Source organism: Microplitis mediator, chromosome 10 (genome assembly GCF_029852145.1).
Source record: "Microplitis mediator isolate UGA2020A chromosome 10, iyMicMedi2.1, whole genome shotgun sequence".
In the NCBI taxonomy this organism is placed as follows: domain Eukaryota; kingdom Metazoa; phylum Arthropoda; class Insecta; order Hymenoptera; family Braconidae; genus Microplitis; species Microplitis mediator.
In genome coordinates, this window is record NC_079978.1 from 9050192 (window position 1) to 9075867 (window position 25676).

A 25676-nucleotide genomic window follows, 5' to 3' on the forward strand; every position below is an offset into this window, starting at 1 on the left:
CATTTCGGCTGCCGAATGGCCTTTTTTTTGTATGGGTAAGTCCGAAATTTTAGATTATTTTTTTTTTCTTAAAAAAAGCATTGTTCAGTTCTGAAAAGAATGCCGCCCAGCGCGGAGTGGGCTGACTTTTTCTTCTATTTTTTTTTTTATCGATTAAAAAAAAAATTTTCCCAGCTGGGCTTATTTTACAAAACATCACTCTGGAAATTTTTGAAGATTTATAGATCTCAGAGTTTGAAAAATTGAAAAGAAAAAAAAATTGCCACTTGGTTTATTTTCGACCAAGTCACAAGCTGTTAAAAAAGCGATATTCCTTTTGAATTTCTTTTTTGATACTACATGATTTATGAAATAAGATTTTTGAATCTTTTATCAATTGAAAAATTGTTTTACAAACAGTTCTCGGTTTTTTATAGACAAAAACATTTTCTATTTTTGGTTTAATTCTCGTATTTTTTTTATGAATACTTTTTTTTTATATAATACTCTTAGTTATTTAGAGGACACGTGGACCACGTGCTCAGTTGAAGGTCGAAATACTTTCTACCTAGATTAGATTTGTAATACAACCCTGTTAAATTATGTTTACTTACACATAGTTTTGAAGCAAAACCCTCGAAAAAATTTTACGATGCAATATGAGACAAAAAAATCATATTTTATGGTTTTCAAATTTAAACATAAGTGGGTATTTTTTGACACGATAAACATTTTGTAAACAAAAAATATAGTTCACTTAGTTTACTCTTAACCGTTGTATGGGGAAATTAATAAATGGATTTTTTTTATTGATTATACGTAAAAAATTCCGTAGATCACGAAAATAATAATAAAAAAGCTCAATTCGGCCGCGTTTTTTAAGTAAATAATAAAATAACAATATGGATGCCGAGACACCGTGTATTTTCATTAAAAAACTTCTATCTATTAACGTAAAGCCCTATGATGACTGGGATTAAATTAAAGGACGATAAATTCTAAAGAAGAAGAGTCAAAAACGAATCTCCCGGGGTTTATTATGTTCGCGAAAAAAATTAATTAAAAAAAAAAAAAATAATTAATTGTATACATTCAGTCACGCTGTCGGTAACAGAGCTGCAGAAACTGAGCTAGAGGGCGCGCGCAACATAAACAACTAATTATTTTTTTTTTTTTTTAATTAATTTTTTTCGCGAACATAATAAACTCCGGGTGATTGGTTTTTGACTTTTCTTATTCAAAATTTATCGCCCTTTGATTTAATCCCAGTCATCATAGGGCTTTACATTAATAGATAGAAGTTTTTTTAATGAAAATACACGGTGTCTCGGCATCCCTATTGTTATTTTATTATTTATTTAAAAAACGCGGACGAATTGAGCTTTTTTATTATTATTTTCGTGATCTACGGAATTTTTTACGTATAATCAATAAAAAAAAAATCCATTTATTAATTTCCCCCTACAACGGTTAAGAGGAAACTAAGTGGACTAATACTCAAGTTCGAGTCGATTTTTTTTAAGTTCCATCGTTCTACAGCCTAAACATCTTTTTACTAATCATCATTTTTTTAAGTTTTCTCTACAATTTTTTTCGGTCAATTGAACCCTTCAAAACCGCTTAGAATAATTGGCTTTCCTGTATTTCTCAAGAAAAAGACTTTGCGTTCAAAGTTAATAAATTTTCGTTATCAAGAAAAACTCAGTTCCACCAGTATACAGAGCTTAGTTATCAGTGATATCACAAACCAAATAATAACTCATCATCAATTAGAGCTTCTAAAGCTTTGAAAAAATGCACGATTGCCTTATTTTACTTAGAAAAAAATTTGCTTACATTGTTTATTTTCTAATAAGTTGTACAAGTCCGTCTATTACTTAATTTTTAAATGTCATTATAATCCTTAATTGATGAGAAGTTTTATTCGAGTTATATATTCTCTACCTGAAATTACCGCTACGAAAAAAAGTCGATGTAGCGCCACCTGTAAGCAAAATTCAAACATCGTTCCCATTCTGTGATGATGGTAAAAGAAGTCAAATTGAGATTTCTCATATGTCTCATATAAAAAACAATAGCATGGAGATTGTAGAGACTGAATCTTCCATGGGCCATAGGTTTAAAATAATTATTTCTAGCCAATAGAATTACTTGTCCTTAAGATCAACTTTAAGTTTTTTAAATTTCTGTAGCATGAAAAATCACCTTAATAGTTGATCATAATAATTGTTTTGATCAGTGCAGCCAGATCGCGGACGAAAAGTTCCTCTTCCCAAGCACCGTTTAAGCTGTGAGTGATGCTAAAATAGTGCGAAAGAAGGGGAACTTTTCGTCCGCGATCTGGCTGCACTGGTTTTGATATTTTTGTAATCATAAAAATATGGCTGCGTCGTTGGTCAGAGCATGTTTTAAACCACAGTGGGTATTTTTCGATAACTTAAATAATTTGAAAAGTATTATTTACATAGCCATTGATTTTCAGCATTCAACTTTCTTCAGTGTCCTCAAGTTTTATATTTATTCTAATCGTTTTATTTTTTAATACATAACCTATACTTTTTATCTGATATCAGTTTTTAAAATATCCTAATTTTTTAAATATTATTTTGACAGTTCATTGACGCGATTGTTTACTGAAATTTTCAAGAATACCGAATGCCATGGAGCTACAAATAAATTTATGCGTGCAAAAGTATGTATTGAATGTCACTGCTATCATACAACACCAGTCTTTTTCAAAAGAAGAAAATCCCGGGAAGACAAGGTTATTATTTACAAAAATATTTAATGCAAATTTTTATTTTTATTTCATTCTAATCAATATCGTAGAAAAAAGCACCTGAGTTCACTCCAAAACCAAAATCTATAAGCAAACAGCCGGTTGTTAATGTTTGGAAAAATATGACTGTAAGAGAATTATCAGAATCTACCGGAAGATCAGTTAACGATGTTCTAGAAGCTATTTCTTATTTTGATTCCAATAGATATAATAAAAATACGATTATTGAAGATAAGAGTATTATATTCGGGTCAGTAGCTAAATTAGGAGCTAAATATAAAATCGTTTCTTCACCACATGAAAAAAACGAAGAATCTAAAGACCATGATGTCGTCAAAAGGTAAATTTTATATTGAAATAATTACATTTTAAGACAATGATATGAATTTTGATGATAATAATGAAATCAATAAACATTATATCCTAGGCCACCTCCAGATCCATCAATATGCATAAAAAGACACCCAGTTGTCACAGTAATGGGTCATGTAGATCATGGTAAAACAACATTACTAGATTCTTTACGGCATACATCGGTAGTAGCTTCTGAATTTGGTGGAATAACTCAACACATTGGAGCTTTCAATGGTAATTTATTTTTTTATTGTTTATTAAAGCAATTAATAAACAATTAATGCAATTAAATATTTTAAATTTCTAGTAACACTAGATACTGGTGAAAAAATAACTTTTCTTGATACTCCTGGGCATGCTGCATTCAGTGCGATGCGAGCTAGAGGTGCTCAAGCAACAGATATTGTAATTCTTGTAGTAGCTGCTGATGATGGTGTTATGGAGCAAACTATTCAGAGTATTAAAATGGCGAGAGATGCTAAAGTACCTATTATCGTTGCTATCAATAAAATAGATAAACCCGAAGCAGATATTGTAGGTAACGTTTTCATGATAATATTACTAATTGCTATAATAATTGAACTATTAAATTTTTTATTTATTTATTGTTTATAGGAAAGGACACAGAATATGTTAGCTCAGCATGGCATTCAAGTAGAAGCACTTGGTGGTGAAGTACCGAGTGTTAATATTTCAGCACTTAAAGGAATGAATTTAAAAGAATTAGTTGAAACAATTGTTGCTCAAGCAGAAATTATGGATTTGAAAGGTGATCCTAAGGGATTTGTTGAGGGTGTTGTTGTTGAAGTTTCTACCGAAATTGGTCGTGGAAAACTTGCTACTGCACTTATTCAACGTGGTACATTACGAAAAGGATCTATTCTTGGTAAATACTTGATTTAATTTCACTTTCAAGATTAACTATTTGCTTTATATTCATCTATTTATGTAAATAAAAATAATTAATTTTTTAGTTTGCGGACTCGCGTGGGCTAAAGTAAGAGCGATGTTTGATCACGCAGCTAATCCTGTTTCAGAAGCTAAATTATCAGATGCAGTCCAAATAATTGGATGGCGGGAATTGCCGTTAGTTGGTGATGAAATAATTGAAGTTGAAGATGAAAAGAGAGCTCATCTAGCTATTAGATTTAGAAAGGCTAAAGAAAATGCAACTAAGGCTGTTGAAATACTGGAAGTTATAAAAGAGAAACAGGCAGAGCATGAAAAAGTAAATGAAATAACTTATTTGTAATAAACTTAAATTTTTTATTTGTTATTTATCATTTAAAATTTATGAAATTTTATAGGTATATAAAGTCCAGCTGCAGGAAAGAAGAGCTTTAGGAAGGTATAGGAAGAAAAAACAATATGGTGACAGACCGAAAGAAATACAAGAAGATGATGGTATTCCGAGACTACATGTTTTAGTTAAAGGTGACGTTCTTGGTTCCGTTGAAGCTATATTAGATGTATTTGATACGTATGGAGATGAAAATCGTTGTCATCTTGATGTTATTCATTATGGTATTGGGCCAGTAACTGAATCTGACATTGAATTAGCTGATGCTTTTGATGGTAAGTTAAATATTATATTTATGTTTTACTCTAATTAGTAAATTAATTAATTACATAATAAAATAGCCAGTCACTAGTTTTTTTTTTTAAATTACTCTTTAAATTTTTTTTAAAGATTTTTATATCACAAAATAATTTAAAAATTATTTATAAATACTAAAATAATTAAACATGCTTATGATTATTGATAAAATATGATACAAAAATTAATTTGCAACAAAATAACAGTATTCACCATGATAGTCTCACTTTCTCTTTAAAAATTTGATGTTCAGTGTTTACGCTCAGATTAACGTCAAGTTCTGCTGTTCCAAGTTTTTACTGAATTATGAGCACAACATGAACTACAAGTTGACGTAAATCTACTGCCGTAATAGGAATGCAAGTTGAATCAGAAAGTTGCGGAAAAAAACTTGAAAAGCAAAAGATAATTTCAATCTGACAGAAAGTTGCAAGAAAAAACTTGAATAAAAAAAGTTTTTCTTCCAAATTGACTACAATTTACCGTCAACTATTTGCACCATCAAGTTTTTGCAGTCAACTTGATATCTTACTTTGGTTGTAGATTTCCGTCAACTTGCGATAAACATCGCAATCAGGGCATTTCCAATAAGTTTTCAATTAAAATAATAATTTAAATCATTTGAAATAATTAGTTTGACATAAAATCTATTTATGTCAGTGAGAAAATAAATAATTTTGTTAATAAAATATATGAGGGAATTAGATAGCGGTAACAGGCTGATGGAAAAATTTCCCTATATTTGTTTTTTTTTTAATATTTCAGCAATTATTTATACTTTTAATGTTAATTCTCCAAGACAAATTGAAGACTTTGCTAAAAACTTTAAGGTACCTATTCATTCTTATAAAGTTATTTACAAACTCATAGATGATATTAAAAATGAAATTTGTAAAAAATTACCACCTGATCATATTGAAGAAAAAATAGGTAAAAACTCATTTATTACTTATTATAAATAATTTTTAAAAAATATCATTGGTTGTTAATTTATCAAATTATGTTTAAGGTGAAGCAAATGTTCTGCAACATTTTGAAATAACGGAAAGAAAAAAGAAAATAAATGTCGCTGGATGCCGATGTACTGATGGAATTCTCAAGAAAGATTCTTCGTGCAGAATCATGAGAAATGGTGAAAAAATTTACGAAGGTTAATAATTAATTATTATTATAAACACTTATAATTATTTAATTAATATAAAAATAAAATACACTCAATTTTTTTTTCTTTTAGGTAAAGTAGCAGGAATAAAACATTTGAAAACTGAAGTTAATAGTATAAAATCAGGCGTGGAATGTGGTTTAAGATTTGAAAATCCAGATATTATTGTACAACCAGGAGATACAATTATTTGCTACGTAACTCATGAAGTACAACCGAGTGTTAATTGGGATCCTGGATTCTAATTTTTAGACTGGTGTAATTTTTTTTTTTTTAGACATAAAAAATTAAAAAATATTTGAATACAAAGTAATGAACTGTTCAATCACTTAGATTAATTTTATTTTACTCTCTTTAAAATTTATTTATCAATAGATAATTTATGTCATTAACAATAAACTGAGCTAAGTAAATTTTAAAGTAATAGTTACGGTGCTTTTATAACTCAGACACTTCTAAATCTGTTACCTCAAGTATTATTGTCGTTAAGACACAGAAATCTATTGACCGACGAATTTAAATAGCTCAGACAAATCTAATTCTATTGCTTGAGGTTCTTTCGCACCTAGAATACGTCTAAATATATTCTTAAAACTTCCATCGTTAAGACATGTATTATATATTTAAAATATTTTTATGACAAAGATAGATCCTTTTTATTTAAAATTTATTCATTAATACATTCAAGTGTAGATGGAAATTTTTCATTTTATCTATTTTTTGTATTTACCCAGAATTTAAATATCTATAATTTTTTTGTGTTTTTTTTTATGGTATCTATTAACTAATAAATATTTTAGAAAATATTTCCTGTTTCGTAAAAAAATTAAAGTTGATTAGTTCGGGATTTTCCATTAAACTTATAGATAAACTTACGATAAATAAATATACAGTTTAAATATCTAATAGAAAAGGAATTTATGATTAAAATGTATGAGCTAAAATTCATGAAGATTTATCAATTATTATTATCATTACAACTGTGAAGTTACAAATATTATTGACAAATTTTGAATAATATCAATTGAAATATTCAATGATTAAAAATATTTATTCATAGAGTTTAAAATATCAAATTAAGTATAAAAATTTATATACCCTGACGTTATTTTATAATCATTCAAAGCAAATATTCAATTACTTTGCGTAGCATGCAATAAGTTTATGATTTTAATTTATTTATTTAAGCGGTTTTATTATTTTTTGTCACAGAGTAAAATAAAAAAAAAATATTAAATACGCTGAATCTTTAAGTACAAATTTATTATTTATTGCTGGATATGCCAGACTGATTCATCGTGCACGTTTTATATATCACGGTTTACACGAACAGACGTCAAACTCTCGTGGTCTTTTTTTTATTGACATTTAATTAAAAAAATAAATAAAAGAATTCAATTTAATTATTGAAAAAAGTATGAAAGAGATATTTACGAGATATTATTGGACGGTTCAATGAATCGGTTTCCTCGACTCTGTTATATTTTTCATGGTCTCGTTTATCTCTATTTCAATTGAAAGAAAAAAATTAATTATATCAACAATATTATCATCTAATTGATACTGAAAAATAATCATCAATAGTACGGAATCCAACATTTTTAAATGCATTAAAATTATTAATTATCATTATTATTTAATCGAAAGACCACGAAAGTCTAGAAAAAAAAGAAGAAATCCATTCGCAGGATTATTAAATTTATACTATTCAGTCTATTGCGATTGCTATTTATTATTAATCGCAGTAATAAAAACTCTTTAGCTACACAATCAGATATTGACAATACAGCTTTAAGAGTCGAAAGAATAATAATAATAAGTGAGTTCTTTGTCGCAATCCCTTGTTGAAATAAACGTGATAGTTATTTAAAATTGTAAGTAACACGCCAGGGAATTATTGTAATTTCAATTATTATTAAGAAGCATAAGCTTCACGAAATCGACGTTGAAGATGATGATACGCCGACAAAACGCCACGTTTTTTTTTCTGAAGACGACAAAGCACCGGTTCTTGAGGTGGGTTCAAGATCGATGTGTCCAATGTTTCAACCTCGGTCTTCTCATCGGGTTCAACGCAAAATCCAAGAGTATGGCGGCTTCGTGGACAGTGTTCGGGAACAACTACGCGATGTTTCAATGATACCATCTGTTGATTGGTCCATTTAGCCAAAGTATCGCCAGCACAAACGAGAATACCTCCAGGAAAGTATCCTACACGTGACCAACGATCACTATAAATTGACTTAACTTCAAAGCCACTTTCACAATCCTGGAATAAAACAAAATAATTAAAAATATTACTAATTATAATAAATATATAATGATAATAGTGATGAGATCATTGGTAATAATTAAGTAATTAAGTCGATAAAGATATATTTATTAATAATCATTCCAATGCAATCGACATGTGTTATCATATTGTCGCGCAACTCGTCACAAGTCAACTACATTATTTCAAAGATCAAGTTTTTAAAATTTTTTCATCAACTTATCACATCTGCTGTTTATTATATAATACTTTATATAATAATTAATATATATATATATATATATATATATAAGTTAAGATAATTTCATACTTTTGAAGAAAATAGAATATAAAAAAATCTTGCTTACAATCCAATCTATAAACTCATAATTTTATATAATAAAAAATGTCAACATAAGAATAATAATTATAATAATAAAAATAAAAAAAAAATCCAAAAATAAAACTGTGTCAATTTTTTTACCATGGCCTACATCCATTTGTAGTGTTGAAAGGGTCGTACTGGTGACGTAACATCACCATTTTTTTAAATTGAAGAATAATTAATCATTGATGTGGTTTCTTTTATTTAGTCAAGAACATTTATTTGAATGATTAATTTTGTTCTAAAACCTATTAATAAAAAAAAAAAGTAATAATAATAATTTTAATTACTTACCGAAATAAAAAATGAAAAGGTCCCAGTTTCAGAGCTTGGCCCAAAGCGCATCTCCCCACCCTTCATCGAGTATGTAGGTGAGTAGCAAATCATTCGGAATGAGGAATCATTGCCGGAATTAAGAAGATTGGTATGCTTGCTCAAAAAGTAATCCGGCGCTTGACCCAATCCTACTGCGATAGCCTATGCAATCATTCTTTCTTAGTTATACTTCATTTTTTTTTTTTTTTTATTTTTTGATTGAATGCATAACTAGAAGAAGGCTTTTCAAAAAACAGAAAAAAAAACATACGATGAGAAGTCTTGTTGTAAGTACTTTGAAGTCTTCCACAAGATTATCCACTGAATCGCGGAAAGTTGGAAGTTCATCATCTGGTAGGATTGTATCTTTTCCGGAAAGTATGAACTCGTGTCTGGATTCCGTTTCTCTCAATGATGGTCCCCTTTAATTCATAAGAACACAATAATTTATTTAATCATAAATGAAATAAATAAATTTTTATAGTAATCTTATCAAAAAATTTTAAAAGTCTACTTACTCTTCGGTCTTTATGTATCCACTTTGAGAAGGTGCAACACATTCACATTTGGCACGAGACTTTTCTGGTAATCCACAAAAATCATCTAATGCTTGGTACACAGTCTTTGTCTGGAAGAAAAAAAAAATAATTCATCAAAAATATATTTAGATTAACAAAAATAAATATTTAATATTTATTTATTTTAATTATTATTTTGAAGATTGATTTATTATATTAAAGTTTTATCGACTGTTTGAACGGATGAAAATGTCTATAAATCAATGAAAAAAAAAATTTTCAAGGAATTAAAACACATTATAGTGCATCTGGATAAATAATTGCCGAGTTTATGTTTCTTAATCCAATGTCTCGGTAAAAAGGAAGATCCGTTTGCTAAGAAATCATATTGTAAAAACGAGTTATAGTATTTTTCGGCACACCAATATAAAGACAAGTTTTGTTTTATTATTTTATACCAGGAGTATATTAAAAATATACCATAATAACTTTAATTCACTTAATAATATCTATATGATTTTTCTTTTATCATTCTTGACGCACGGTGTACGGTGATGATGATGATGATGATGCAGTTGACGAGGTCATTCATTTGTATTTTAAACAGATGCAATAGCAGCAATATTAACACTCTTTATTACATATATATATTTTTATACTGAGATTCTTAGAATAACATAAAGGGAATATGTGTATATCAATGTTATATCCTGTCAAGATAGACATTATGATAGGACAAAGACACTTCTTTTACTTATTTTTTTATTTCGTATCACATGGAATTGATAATTCATATATATATATATATATATATATATATATATATATATATATATATATATATATATATATTTGTTATGTCTTACTTTTATTTAGTCTGAAGTATATATATATATATATATATTTTTTACGGCTTAGTAATTTAATATATACTATTTTTATAAACGTTATATCAATTATTTAAACTTAATGTGTAATATAATATTTAATAAATAAAATAAAAATAGTATAGTGTGGATTGTAAATTAAAATACGTCATATCAAAAAATAAATATTACTCATAAAAATTGAATAATGGAAACTGAATTTACACCCACTTTTAAAATATTTAGATTACAATTGATAAATTTTACATTATTTTAAAATAAAAATAAACAACGAATTATTAAAGTCAATAAAAATTTTTATGTAAGACGTAATTACTTGTTAACAATTAATGTACCAAGTCATAGACGGTTATAAGCAATTTAATTTTAAAATTCAATCACATTATTGAAAGAGTGCATTTAATTGATTAACTGAAGCTACACTAATAGTATTTAATTGTACAACTAATTGATTGATGAAATAATTAAAAATAAAATTAGTTCGAGGCTATTATTTGCATCACTCAATAACTAATAATCATTGTGTTACCTTTTATTTTTTTTTATACTTTTGCTAGTAACTTTTACATTATAAATTGTGAAAGATCTGAGAAATATTTTTAAATGTTTCTATTTTACAAAAATTTTTATTTCATTATACTGCTTTTTTTTCTTGTATACGAACAAATCATTTATATTAATTATATTAATTCTATTAGAAAAATAATCTATGAATTTATTGATGATAAGATAAATTGAAATACACGCCGTGATTCTCAATGACCATTTACTGACTTTATTATGAAAAGATATGTGCGCACGGATGTACATAAAATGATAATAATAAAAATCATAATAATAATAATAATAAAATGTTCTTGGATCTGGGATATCAATGTAATTAATGACAAGGTCCAAGACCTTATCGGTGGCCTCTTGAAACTACTTAAAAAATTTAATAAAAAAAAAAATAATAATAATAATAATATAAAATATATCTAGCGTTTATTTTATTTGTTGAACTTTTAATTTTTAAAATATTATATTTAATCAAATTTACCTTTCTGAGAGAAACACCATGATTAACAATAATAGCAAATCCTTTTTTGGCTAAAGCTCGTACAAGTTTTGTAGAAACTTGTTTAGTGTGGATTCCCTTCGGTGTATTACCTGAAAATAGAAATAAAATTGATTAGAAAAAAAATGATAATAATTTATTAAGGCAAGTTATTGATAAATTAAACAGTCGTTTTAATTATTTAACTGAAAAATTGAATATTCAATTGAAAAATTAAGAAAAAATAATATGTATTAGTTTCCACTTGAAAATAAATTACTTTATAACGAAAAATGTAATTTTTGTAATTGTTGAATTAATTTTTTTTATGTCACTAGTTTTATTATTAAAAATACATGTAAGTGTATCTATAGCTTTATTCTTTGTATAGAAAATTTTTTTTAGTGTGGAAAAATTTTTTACAAGTTACTTTAAACATTTATCAGTTATAATAATTTATGATTGTTAGAATTGTCAGCAAACTACAAAAACTATATATATTCATAGTATTGCCTCTGACGTATTGAAGGATAATTATGAGAATCTTTTAAAAGAATGCATCGAACATGATAAAAAAAAATTAACAATGAACATTTTGATAATAAAAAATTAATTATTAATTGATTTATCATTAAATACAATAATTATTTCATGGAGGAGATAATTAATCTTATGAGAATAAATTAATATAAAGTAATTAATAATTAATTCAATTGATTAAATTTAATGATATTAAAAGTGCTAATGAATACGTCGATTATAAATGAATAAATTTATTTTCATTTCCTACTTCCCTAAACAATTTAATCTCCAACATAGAGTTTTAAAAAATTAAGTGTAAACTAAACATTATATTTAAAGACATAAAATAAGTAACGATTTTTCTATGAAAGATTTATGCAACTATTTTACTCTCGAATGTTCGTGATGACGTTTTTCACTACAACAGCTATTCTGATATTCTATTTTATTTGTTCTTACGTATGATACCGCTCATTTTTTTTTTTTTTTTTTTTTTTTTTTGTTATTTTCATCATTCTTTTATCTTACTCTCTTTCTATTTCACAATTAAATATGCGCAATATTAATAACAGAAAATCAATGTATATATGAATATAAATTAAAAATAAAATATAACCGAAAAAACGAATAAATCAAATAAAATTTTTTTTATTAAATAATTTATCCAGACATCTTTGTGGATATTTTTATCTACTGCATTTCTGAGTCACTTTCATGTCTCTTGGAATCTATTCTGAGCCACCCTTATAATTTATATATTTAATTTTAGTTCAAATATATATTAATAATTAGTAATATGAGAAGATTAATTAAATTATCAATTACATTTTAAATTTAAAAGAATAATAAATAATATTAATTAAGTCTCAATAAATGAAAACAACTGACTATTAAAAAATAAATATTTAAAAATCAATATAAAAAATAATTATCAGGATTTTAACCTTGGTTAAACGACCTTATCAGTTACTCCACGACCTCACAAGAATTGCAATCAATTTAATTTCAAATCCATCATACAACGTCGCTGTATTTTTGTCTACACACATTATTTAATTCCGAGGATAACAATTGTCGGCTTTGCATACAAAGAACAAACGTCACAACAATCGTAAATGATTCATGTATCATACACGGAAATCTAACGTTAATTCTCTAAGTTCTAGATTTTATTTATTTACTTAAACTTTATTTTTCTTTTTTATTACTGATATAATACGTCACCTTGACATTCAATTGAAATTTATCTTAGTCGCTATTACTATTACATCTATCATATATTATTTATAATTTCTTTTTTTTTACAACTCAATAAATTAGCAATAAAACTTTTAGCGTCATGTTCTCTTCGGGATTCTAGCTGTCGACACCTTACATTATTATTTCTTTACTTCCTTCTTGTACCATCAATTATATATACATCGTTGACGTTTCACGTAAACAAAATTAATTTGATGGCTATATAGGTTTTACTCAAAATTTAAATCATGACGTTGATTGCTTAGATTTTATGGATTTTTATTTTTAATGATATGAATCTCTTCTTAATTATCATTAGATACTTTATTTATTATTATTATTTCATTTGTTGAAATTATTACACGATCTATAATGATTTTTAAAGAAAAACTTGTTAACTAAACGTTTTAATAGATTTCATTTATCTGATGTAAGTTTGATTTTTTTTTCAATAACTAAATAATTATCTTTTATTATGTATTTATTCATTTAGAAATTAGGTCTGAAGATGTTAAAAATATTTAACAAAACGTTACCCATAATGTAATTTATGATGTCAGTAAAGCAGACCGGTAATACCATAGTCCCTTGATTCAAAGATATTATTATTATTATTATTATTAACATTACTATTATCGTATTACTTTCAAAAATAAATTTTAGTTTAAAAAATTAATAAAATTTAAATATAAACAGCGGATATGAGATAATGATAATAATCTTATTAAGAGGAAAATGCGTCAAACCAAAATTGTGAAATATTATAATTATTATTTATGTATTTTATTATTTCATCTCAAACTATATTTTTATGTCGACTAATGGACCACTTGTGACGCACTTACATAAAAATTTAATAGTCTGCAAAATATTAAGATACAATTTTAATTTAATAACATTAATTTATTCATTTTTAAATTCATTATGTATGAGAAAAAAAATATATTTTTTTTTGGTTTAAATCATGTAGCGTCTATAAGTAGAAATTAATTTAACATATATTATTTTATTAATAGCTGGTTAATTTGAAAAAAATAATGTTTACAAGTGAATGGTATAAAAGTGATAAAGTAAGTAAATAATAAAAATTAATGTAACACTTGTAATAATATATTAATAATTAATAGATGACATTAATTCTATAATTGAAAAAAATTTATATATGTATTATAATAAGGCAAGACTTTTTAAAATTGAATGATTAAATTTTAATCATACTTATATATTTTTTATTTTATGACTACGATAATAAGCAATAAAATATATCTTTCTGCAATTAAAAAATTGCAATAACAATGGAAAGAAAACATAAGAGATTAAATGGATGTTAATCTTTTTACAATTTGTCTTGTACTGTTTTTCAGTGATCATATTATTTATCTGAAAAATTATCCGACATGCTTATCACGGTAGTAAAGCAAAGAACAATAAATTAAAATAAAAAAGCATAAATAAGAAAGAGAAAGAAAGTTGTAAATAGAAGCTCTAGCAATAGTCACGTGATTGCAGGTCTTGGGCTAAAATTTGAATTAATTTACCTCATTCGAATTTTTGTTTATCTATCTATATCTATATCTATAGTAGACAATATTATTAACCTAAAAATTTATATAAAATGATAAGATATAAAAGTAACACAAAGTTTAAAAATTGTAAAACATTAAATAAATAAATAATAATTATTTTATAAAAACAAATATTTTTGAATAACAAAAAAAAATGTAATTAATAATATTTAATTTTATAATTTACATCAATGAAATTGATAGATTAATTTTATTATTCAATGAAAATATTTTAACGCAATTAAAATTTTTTAGTTGAAAAAATTTTCTTTCTACAAACACTTTCTCATCATATATGTCCATCGAAGGATAGAAAGTCGGAATGTATATATAAAGAATTAAGTAGTGGGAAAGATAAGAAAAGTTACACTACACCCTTGTAAAAGTTTTAAACTGGAATTAAAAAAAAAATTGACTTTCAATTAATCATTAATTTTTTTTTTAAATAACTTGAAAATGTTTTTTCTCATAAATTGATTCGTTATTAACAAATGCAACGAATTGTATTTCTCATGTTTGCAAAATGTAAAAAAAAATAAACGAATAAAAAAAAAAGTTATAAAAATGACAAGAAAAAATAATTATTGCATTTAGACTTTAACGTCATAAATATTTTTATATTTAATGCCACGATGTCTCAATAAACTTATAGTATTTCAATATCTTCATTATTTGTTATTAATGACGAATATGACAAATATTTTTCTTTAATATACGTCAATTGAAAGCGAAATATGTATGACAAAAAAAAATATTTATTATAATAAATATATTATTATGGAATTTTTATTTTCCTAGGTGCTATAACATTTTAAATGTTACATATATTATAATAATTGGCTTTAATTGTCTGGTCTACGTGTGAATATTTAAAATTGTATATAAAAAGAAACACATATGTTTCTAAATACATTAAATATAATTATTATGTTATGTATAATTTGTTGAATTGTTTATTTTAATTAATTAAATACGTAATAATTTACATTCGTGGTTTTAGTTGACCTCGAAACTCAGTGATTAGAAGAATTATATATGTAATGTTTTAAATGAATGTAACAACATAACTAAATACATACAAGCTGATTAAGTATTATAATAGACTCGACCATGACGCTATATATGATATCAGTTTAGGAAAACCAAAACTGAACTTTCGATTTTGTTGTTTGTATATTTGTATAATTATAATCAGATATTGTGGTCATTATTGCTTTGCTGTTTGTCATTTTAGCGAATAAAATAAACAATAATAAATCAGGGTGTACTGAAAACTATGATCAAGTTATTGAAATTCTAAGAATTTATTATCATGTGATTTTACTGTTAATTAAAAGAAAAAAAAATATATGAGCAATCAATAATAAATAAAAGAATAAAATTGTTTAATTAATGATAGGAAAGTTGTGCAAATTTATTTTTTTTACAATCAGCATGTCTCAAGAATCGGTTTCTAACTTTCGCTCGTCCCTGAAAGTGACTGTCGAGGACACTTTAGTATTCAACGTCTGTCTATTCCATCCCAAAGCAATTTAACACCCGGAAATTAATGGACATAGATAAATTTATAAACAATCAATAACAACATATGATAAACAAAGTAACAAAAATTATAATAAAAATTTATATTTTGAAAATATAAAATTTTTTTTTTTTTAGTTACAAAAAAATTAAATAAAGTCTGCGGTTGGTGATTCAGCGATTACGGTTAACGCGGAAATGATAAACTTCGTGTAGAGTAGTCGTTTTAACATTTAGCTTTGCTACATCTACATCTAGTCTACTGTAGACTACATTTATGTATATATGTAAGTGTTACGTCGATATGCAATACATGATAATGATAAAAAAAAATGTGTACCACGCAAAAAAAGAAGGAAAGAGAAAAGTTAAAAAAAGAAGAAGAGATATAAAATAGGTATGGAGTTCACAGTTGTGGTGACACGAGGCAAGCAGCTGATCAGCCATTCTCCATACATGCGCATTCTTTTTCCAGGGACGAATTACTCGTGTATAACTAACAAGTCTTTCAATTATATGTGATTCATTATTAAAATAATAGGTTGCATAATTTAATCAAAAAATCTAAAAAAAATTAATAGTCAACAGATATACGTAATCATAAATAAAATAATCCAGGTCGGAAGAAATTCTTGTTTTTAAATAAATCATGAATTTATTTTGAAATACGAAAAAAATTTTCATTTATTAATGTATGTATTTATATATATATACCTTAATAAAGGTGAAGGATTAAATTTAAACGGGAAATCCTTGGTTTAATTTCGAGGCCTACCTCCAAAGATTATTACCCAAATGATTACTACACGAATTAATTAAAAATTGTTAATACAAATTTTATTATTGTACTGATAAATTTAAAATGAATAAAAGGTAATGTATAAAATTTAAATTTGCGTTGAGTTAGTCATAGATTTTTTTTCTCAACATAACGGAAGTTAATTATATGAGCATCGAAGCATCACACAGAGACAATACCGACGCGGATCATTGACTTAAATAATAATAAAATAAAAAATAATATATGAAATTAAAAAAATAATAAAGAAAATTGATTTTTTTAGTAAATAATAAATTAAAAAATGAGGTCAGCCTCTTACATATTGAATCTTTGGCACGGAATACGTTATTCAATTACCCAATATAAAAAGTAAGAGGTAAAACGATGATACTGTAGTACGTATATATATATATTAATATATACCACTTAGATGCAGATGATACCAGAAACAATTAAAATGTATGAATACGAGTTTATAAATGTTGCCACTAAATGAAAGAATTATGAGGACAACTTAAATAGATTTTATTAATTGTAGAGCATTGACATCAAGTATATTCAAATTGATTTTTATGCAAAATTAATATATACTTTACAAATGCCTTTTTTCGTTCATTATAAAGAAGTCTTTAAATACTTAATTAATGTAATTATACGTGAAAAATAAAAAATAAATAATTAGCTCAGTGTCAATTGAAAAATAAATGAAATTTATTATAACTTGAAGTTTTATAATGATATTTAAAAAATATATATATATGTATGCGACATTCCATGCCAACTTGTCCTACCAATGAATTTTGCATCTCCGATTTCGCTGAAATTGGGGCACTTTTGTGTACCCCTAGAAAAAAGTTTTTATGAATTTTTTCAAATTTTTTTATCCAACCAATCGGGAGATATGAATTTTTTAAGATTTCAGGGATTTTTTTTTTAAATAGCCATAACTTAGTGGACAATTGTCCGATTTGGGTCTTTTTTTTTCAAAATTCGTGTTTTTTAATAAATTTTCTAGGAAATTCATGCAAAAAAATTATTCATTATTAATTTGATTGTTTTTTTTTTAATTTTAAACTTAAAACAGCGATTTTAAGATTGTTTGTATCCTTTGATTTTTGTTTTTTAAATTTTCAAAAATAATACTCCCCAAAACACGAATTTTGAGCCTAGTCTCGTAATGGGATAATGATGGGTTATAATTTTTTTTTAACTTCCCGCTAAGAAAATTGGAAATTTTCAAAAATTCGGGATGTTATTGGTTTCGATTCGATTTTCGAAAACCGAATTTCTATCAGATCTTGATGTTTTGAGGTTCTAGGAAGCTATTCTGACTAATTTCACGATGATGTCCGCGTGTATGCAGGTGTGTATGTACGTCCCTATGTAAACATCTGTAACTTTTGAACGGATGAACCGATTTCGATCGTTAAGGTGTCATTCGACGCGTCTTGTTAATATCTAGAAGCTGTGAAAATTTGAGTTTAATGAGTAGGGCGCGTTCGGAGATATTTCAAAAATAAAATTTTTTCAAAAATGCTGGAAGGACAAGTTGGTATGAAATGTCCCATATGTATTATTATAAGGCAAGACTTTTTAAAATTGAATGATTAAATTTTTTATTTTATGACTACGGCAATAAGCAATAAAATATATCTTTTTGCAATTAAAAAATTGCAATAACAATGGAAAGAAAACACAAGAGATTAAATGGATGGTAATCTTTTTACAGTTTGTCCTTTACTGTTTTTCAGTGATCATATTATTTACTTGAAAAAATATCCGACATGCTTATCACAGTAGTAAAGCAAAGAATAATAAATTAAAAAAGGAAAAATCAGAAAGAGAAAGAAAGTTGTAAATAGAAGCATACACGTGGAGATGATTTTCGAGCAACAGCCATATGATTACAGGTCTTGGGCTAAAATTTGAATTAATTTACCTCATTCAAATTTTTGTTTATCTATCTATATCTATATCTATAGTAGACAATGTTATTAACCTACGTGAGCGTAGTTTCAGGAGTCACCACTAAGCGGTGTATGAGCGCACAGACTTCCTCCTCAGACACATGCACTGATAAAAGGATTTCTTAGCAATTACAAAGATTTCTTAGTATTTAAGAAATTATTTCTTAAACATAATTTTTTTGTATTTAACAAAAATTTCTTAAATAGTAAGAAATGTTTCTTAAATACAAAAAAATGATGTTTAAGAAATCTTTTTAAATGCTAAGAAATCCTTTTATCAGTGTGTCATCAACCTTTTAACAACCGTTCAAATGAAAAATTTTCAACTTTTTTTCATTCAAACAATCACTATTATTTTTTTCATTCAAACAATTAATATATGAGCAAATCATAAAAATTATATTAGTCTATTTCGTTTATTTCATTTTTTTGATTTAAACAATCACTGTTAACATGTGCACAAAGTGTATCATAAACTGCCAAGTATTATGCTATAATATGTTAACGGTGATTTACCCAGGGCCTAGGCATATCTACTTACGTAGTTATGCGAAGGATATCATATCTGTTTACAGATATTCGTGACATTTGATGTGGATTTATCTATCAAGGGCCAATAGCTAAACAGAAAAAAAAATTATTTGGCTCAAAGAAATTTTTCTTGAGCCAAGAAACTTTTGAGGGCATGGAATGAAAACCGAGATTTTCTTGACGGAAGTAAAAAAATTCCTTGGATTTTAAATCTTGAACGAAGAAAAAAAAGTTTTGACTCAATATATCTTCAAAGATTGATTCAACAGTTGAGTTACTTAATTAAATAATTAAAATTTTTTGATTTTATAAATATTGTTCCTTACTGTAATATATTTGTTACTTTAACCAAACAATATAAATGTTCAGTACAAGAAATCTACATTGGTGAATAAAGTAATGCGATGTTTTGAGTCAATAAACAGTAATAACTTGAACTAAAATACAAATCTCGAACCAAGAGTACTGCGAGCTTAAGCCAAGTAAGTTTTCTCTTGGTTTCACGCAAAGGTTCTCCCACTCTTTTCTCACTACTCTATCTTTGTCGCTCCTGCACAAGAAATGAAAATTTTGTCCACGTTATAAGGTTAAGTAGATAAAATTTAAAAAGCAAGATAATAATAATTATTTCATAAATGTTATAATTATTTGTAAGTTTAGCAAATATTTGGGCACATATGTATTTTATTTATTATAAATTCAGCTATTTAAGGAATTTCCGAGTGAAACTATATTTGTTTTTTTTTTTAATTTGAAATAAAATATTCTTAAATTAAGAAAACTTGATGGTTTACAAATGAAGGCTAAATTTTTTTTATTATAAACATAGAACTCTTTCAAATTTTTATTGTTCAATAAAGGAATTTTTTTTTAGCTTAGTCTTGAATATATATAATACTGAATAACTTTAAGTAACAGAATAAATTTTTATTTCCACATGCGTGTGGTGGCCGAGTGGTCTAAAGTACATGACTTAAACCACTCTGACTCGAAGGGTCGGCGGTTCGAGTCCCATCATACGTCAAAAAAATTAAAATTTTTCTTCTTTACCGAAGGTAGAAAAAATGACATTTAACCCTCCCAGATGGATAAAATAAGTCGTACAGTTAAATAATTATTTTAAACAGAAAAATTATTTCTTGAAAAACCAAGAGAAAAAATACTTGGGCTGAGAAGCGAATCACTTTAAACCAAGAAAAAAATACTTGGGCCGAGAATGAAATCACTTTAAACTAAGAAAAAAAATACTTGAGTCAATAATTGAATTATTTTAAACCAAGAAAAAAAATACTTGTGTCAGAAGTTAAATTATATTAAGCCAAGAAAAAAATACTGGAATCAAAAATCTAAATACTTTAAACCGAGTAAAAAAATACTTAAGATAAGTCTGAAATGTTTCTAAACAAAAACAAAAATTTTTCAAGCTGAATAATTCTATTCTTGAATCGAGATAGTTATTTATTCAATAAAGAAATTAGCTTCTAAATCCAAATTTTGTTGTTATTTGAATCAAATACAAATTGTAAGCTTGATTCAAGAAAAAATATGGAAAGAACGTAAATTCCTTAGTTCAAGTAATCCTTTTTTTCTGTGTAGAACATACGGACTTCCAATATTCGTCATGTGTGGGTGGGTGGACGAACGTACAGACTCATTCCGGCGAGTTCCTAGGTTTTACCATTGGTAAAACGACTGAGGTCATGGGGAATAAGAAGTGCGTATTTTATTGCCGTAATACTAACGTAGTGTTAATGAGTAAAGTTGTATAAAAAAAAAAAATATTTAATTGCTGTTATATATTAAATATATAATGTGAGAAGCTAAATTTATATAGATTAAATTTTAAAATAAGAAAATAAGGTCATCAAAAAATCTCAGTGGGGTCATGCAATAGGAGAGAATGAGAGAGAGGAATGAACGTCTCATCGAGTTCGTGTGTCGCCAAACTAAATGCGTATACGTATTCCGGTTGTCGTTGGCCGTTTGCCCGGTGTGCAAAAGACCTACTATATAGTATAAAAATTTAATATAGTACTGGCAATAGTAATTGGTCGTAGTAATACATATATGAAAGAATAATAACAGTAATGGTGAGTAGTAGTCTAGTTAGTTGTTGTTGTTGTTGTTGTTGTTATAGTTGTAGTAGACGACCGAACCTTCTAACGTTCTAACGTCTATCCAAAAGAAAGACGTCTCTACAAACTATATACATATACGTACAACAAATAGAAAGAAACAAAAAGTCTTTGACAGTAGATAGTTTATAAAGTGTCTGCAGTCTATAGTCTAGACACACTAAAGTCTCTCATCTCTGCTCATTGAATCATCAACTCCCACTTAACTTATTTCATTAATATCAATCTTAAAAGACTTGTAAGTCCGCTCTTCAATTTAACCCTTCAAATTAATCTATTAGTGGTATGTAATTTTCGTTTTATATCACGAGTGTGCGGCTATACATATAATAATAAAAAGAAAGAGTAAGAGAATTAAAAAATTGTCGCACGAGTATATATTTACTCTGTCAATTGGCATCAAAGTGATCATTCAGTGTGGCAATATAAATTATATAGAGCAGTTTAATTTTTATATTTAATGATTCAAGTGTTAAAAATCATAGACGTATTACTGCATCTATTAGAGAGAAAAAAAATCATATGAATAATAATTAAACTATAGATAAGTTGGATATATTATGGCACCCACTCATGGCCTACATGTAATGTGGGCAAAAAAAAATGACCATGACTCATAAGAGAAACGAGATACATACTATTTAATACATATGCGTAAGCAATAGAGTGTTGGTTGCTGGATGGATTGAAACACCCAGTATCAAGTGAAGAATGTATGGTAGGGATAGATAGGCCCTTCGCGTGGAGACTAAGGGAACAAAGTCTATATGTTGAGTGTGGGTATATACGTCAGACCCATACCAACTCGAGTTGGCACTTCTCCATCATCTCCAACTACTGTTTGTACATAAATGTTAGTAAATGTACTGTATATATATATATGTATGTACATCACATGTGTAATATCCCGGCCTCGTATCGTTTCTCGTTGCTAGGCAACCATTGCAACCGCGCGTCACTCCTTCCTGCTGTCTTTCTCCTTTCCTTCTTTTACAACATGTAACCTACAATTGCCAGCTACAATACTTTATGTAAAAATATTATATTAATTGTTTTTATGTCCATACAATATTATTTAAATTGTTCTATTTCAAAATATAATAAATAAATTTTTCTATTTAATCAATGTAATAATGCGTTAAGAATTTTATTGTTAATGAAGATAATTAATGGTGTAAGACGTATAATAGTTTAAAATTCTTTGTTAAATACCATGAGAATTAATTAACACACGCACGATGATGATTCACTTAGATATTTTATACTTTTAATTATTTATCCCCTTTGAAAATGTTTCACGTTCTATTTTATTATTTTTGTTTTTTATATTGCGCTCTTTATGTACGACAATGGAGCAGTGGAGTGAAAGTTGATCTCTGTTATGATGTTTTATTTATTTAATTTTCGAAGCATTTAAAAATAAAAAAAAAAAAGTTTTTATTGGCTCGAATTGTAGAGCAAAAAGAAATATTGAATTAAATAAATTTCCAATATTATTTTCATTAAATAACTGTTACTATACAGATAGATTGATATATATTTTCTGTTAATACATATTGGGTTTCAAATGAATTAATTGAACGAATCGGAGTTAATGTATGATACCGCCTACTTTTTTTTATTTATTTAATTGCGTTCGTGTTTATAATCAAGACTTGAAGAGTCACTCGTTTATAACGGCGTTCATGCAACGGTAAGTTCGATCAGATTGCATTAAATGCTATCGATTATATGCTGTTTACTCAAGTTACTTAAAATCTCATTTGAATATAAAAACAAACATTAAACACTGAACTAAAATAATGCCATTGTAATAAGGCATTTAGTAAGTAAGTAATATTGACGACTATTGGATTCAACAAATGAAATAAAATTTTAAAAAATAAATTTAAAAATTCAGATCATACTTGATCTCAAGCTCAAAGGTCGAAGTAAAATATTCACAAGCTATAGAAATTACTACTGTATTATTGTATTCTCCATGTTGAAAAGTTTTTGTTTGTAATTTGAGGATTTTCACTTATCAGTAAGCTTCAGCAAACAAAAAAAAAATATTCATGTTAAAATTATAAAATTTTCGTCAACCTCCAGACATCATTGTAATGTTATTATTATTTTATAAATAAATAAAAATAATAATTAATATGTGAATACTTACTGTTCAAGCAGTCAAAATTAATTATTGGAACTTCGTATCTGCTGACAAGAGTACTCTCATCGTCATTGGTAAGAGTTGGAAATATGACAGACATTTTAATAGTTTTTTGTTTGTACAGATAGTCAGAAAATTAAAAACTGATGTATTATCTGTTAGTGTACTGGCTTTTGAATAAATGAACTGAAGAAAATGTTAAAATAATATTATTGGCTGATTGGATGTTGGACGACCCTTAGAAGCTGATGTTCTTAGCTGTATGAGTAGCTCAGGCAGGTCGTCGTCTTTTCGTGTTGGTCGTTGTCGTTGTTGGTAATCCAAAGTCGTCCAACTTGTCTTCCCTTTGGTTCTTATTCTCTCTTTACTTCACAATCTCTTTCCACCGCCCTGCTTCTTGGTGCTACCTCGCTCTGGTTGGTCGCTTGCCACAGTCCTTCTATTTTTCTTTACCTAATGGACTTTTTCTCTCTTCGTTTTATTCCTTTCGCTTGTCTACAACTTTGTCTTACTCTCGCTTACTGTTATTATAAAACCAACCAAGTAACTTTAAATACCTTTCAGCAAACTACTAGTTTTATTTAAAGTTGTAGAGCTTAGTTATTGTAGTCCAGAGTAAAGAAGATCTCTAAGTACAAGAATCCTTTGGAACTGTGAAAAATTACCAAATCAATCCATCAATCACTTCACCAGCCAAGCATCAACCACTTAAATATCCATGAAAATATCATAACGCTTAAATTCACAACTGTTAACTTTTAAATTATTATACCACCAACCGAACTGATTAAATTATTATTTTTATTTTTTTATGATGGTGAAAAAAATAAGAGCAATATATTTATATTGATTTCAAATAGTTATATGAGATTCAATCGGTGCTATGATAGTTTCGTGATTTCTAACGGTAACCGTATGAATATTGTTTATGGTAAGATTGAAAATGCAACAAATATGCGTGTACGTGGCTGTGAACTGATGGACACATGCTATGCTTCTCGTCTCAGTGGCGAACAAACAAGAACTGAGCGTCTGTGAGCGTTTTTACGAGCTAATGCGTTCACGCTTACAAACTTAAAATGATGCCGGACGCGCCGCCACGGAAAATACACGAACATTCACGACAATAACCGAACAACCAACGAAACATACCGACATTAAACGAGTCGTTAAATCGGCCTTGGTGTTACTTTTTTGTTAAAATTTGAAAATAAATCACGGTCATGTTTTGTTAATGAATTTTTTTTTATTTATTTTGAATACTAATTAGCTTAATGAACAAAAAATTAGTCTTTTCTGCATCATTTAAAATATTACTATAATTTTGGTTTTTTATTTTATTTAAACAATAAATTATTTTAAAGTAACCCGCCTTTTATTTATCAGTTGTTTTAATTTTTATTAATAAAACATACTATTACTCTTAATAACATTTCTGAGTATTTACAAATGTTTTCAAGTGTTAAAGAACTGTATAAATAATTTTTTTTTTAGATAATCATAAAAAGTAAATTGGTTGTAATAATAAATTTTTTAGGTTTTTTAAATTTATTAAATTTTATTTAGCTGTTAAATTTGATTCTGATACATGATTTTTTATGAAAAAATATGTTTTAACGTGGATAAAAAATAAAAAATTGAATTGTTACCTTTGAAGATAAAATAAATAAATAAAAAAACAGTAGCGAAAAAGAGGCAAACTGAATTTTTCGATCGTAAAGCACACTCTAATGCTTCGCATTAAGAGTAGTGCAAAAAAATATAAAAGTTAATTTTCGATGTTAGTTCTCAGCCATAACGGAATCATACTGACTCCTGTATGATAGCTCCCGGTAAATTTTAAATACGAGATATGATGTTCTGTACTGTGTCTCCCCACTTACAATAATACACGTTATATATGTATACTTAACGAATATATACGCAAATAACAATTTACCCTCACGATATCGCTCACCTCTAATAAACCGTCTCTCTCTATCTTGCAATTATACTTGTTT

General features: G+C 26.7%; 2 protein-coding genes across 3 annotated transcripts; one reads left to right on the forward strand and one right to left on the reverse strand.

Annotated features, from left to right (window-relative positions):
• On the forward strand, positions 1–8141 carry LOC130675414 (translation initiation factor IF-2, mitochondrial). Of its 2 annotated transcripts, none has more exons than XM_057481087.1 (11): positions 1–35; positions 2593–2743; positions 2809–3098; positions 3186–3346; positions 3420–3646; positions 3728–3998; positions 4087–4340; positions 4420–4687; positions 5475–5639; positions 5719–5859; positions 5944–8141. In XM_057481087.1, the coding sequence occupies exons 1-11, from the start codon at positions 16–18 to the stop codon at positions 6114–6116; spliced, it is 2121 nt and encodes a 706-aa protein (XP_057337070.1). In that variant the 5' UTR covers positions 1–15; the 3' UTR covers positions 6117–8141. The 2 variants fall into 2 exon arrangements, with proteins under 2 accessions (XP_057337070.1, XP_057337069.1); XM_057481086.1 differs by lacking the exon at positions 1–35 and adding an exon at positions 2245–2397.
• On the reverse strand, positions 7301–24712 carry LOC130675415 (uncharacterized). Its single transcript, XM_057481088.1, has 6 exons — positions 23683–24712; positions 11267–11376; positions 9341–9450; positions 9094–9244; positions 8802–8984; positions 7301–8140 (listed from the first exon to the last, which is right to left on the reverse strand). Exons 1-6 carry the CDS (start codon positions 23774–23776, stop codon positions 7787–7789), a joined length of 1002 nt encoding a protein of 333 aa, XP_057337071.1. The 5' UTR covers positions 23777–24712; the 3' UTR covers positions 7301–7786.
• Positions 24713–25676: the final 964 nt, after the last annotated feature.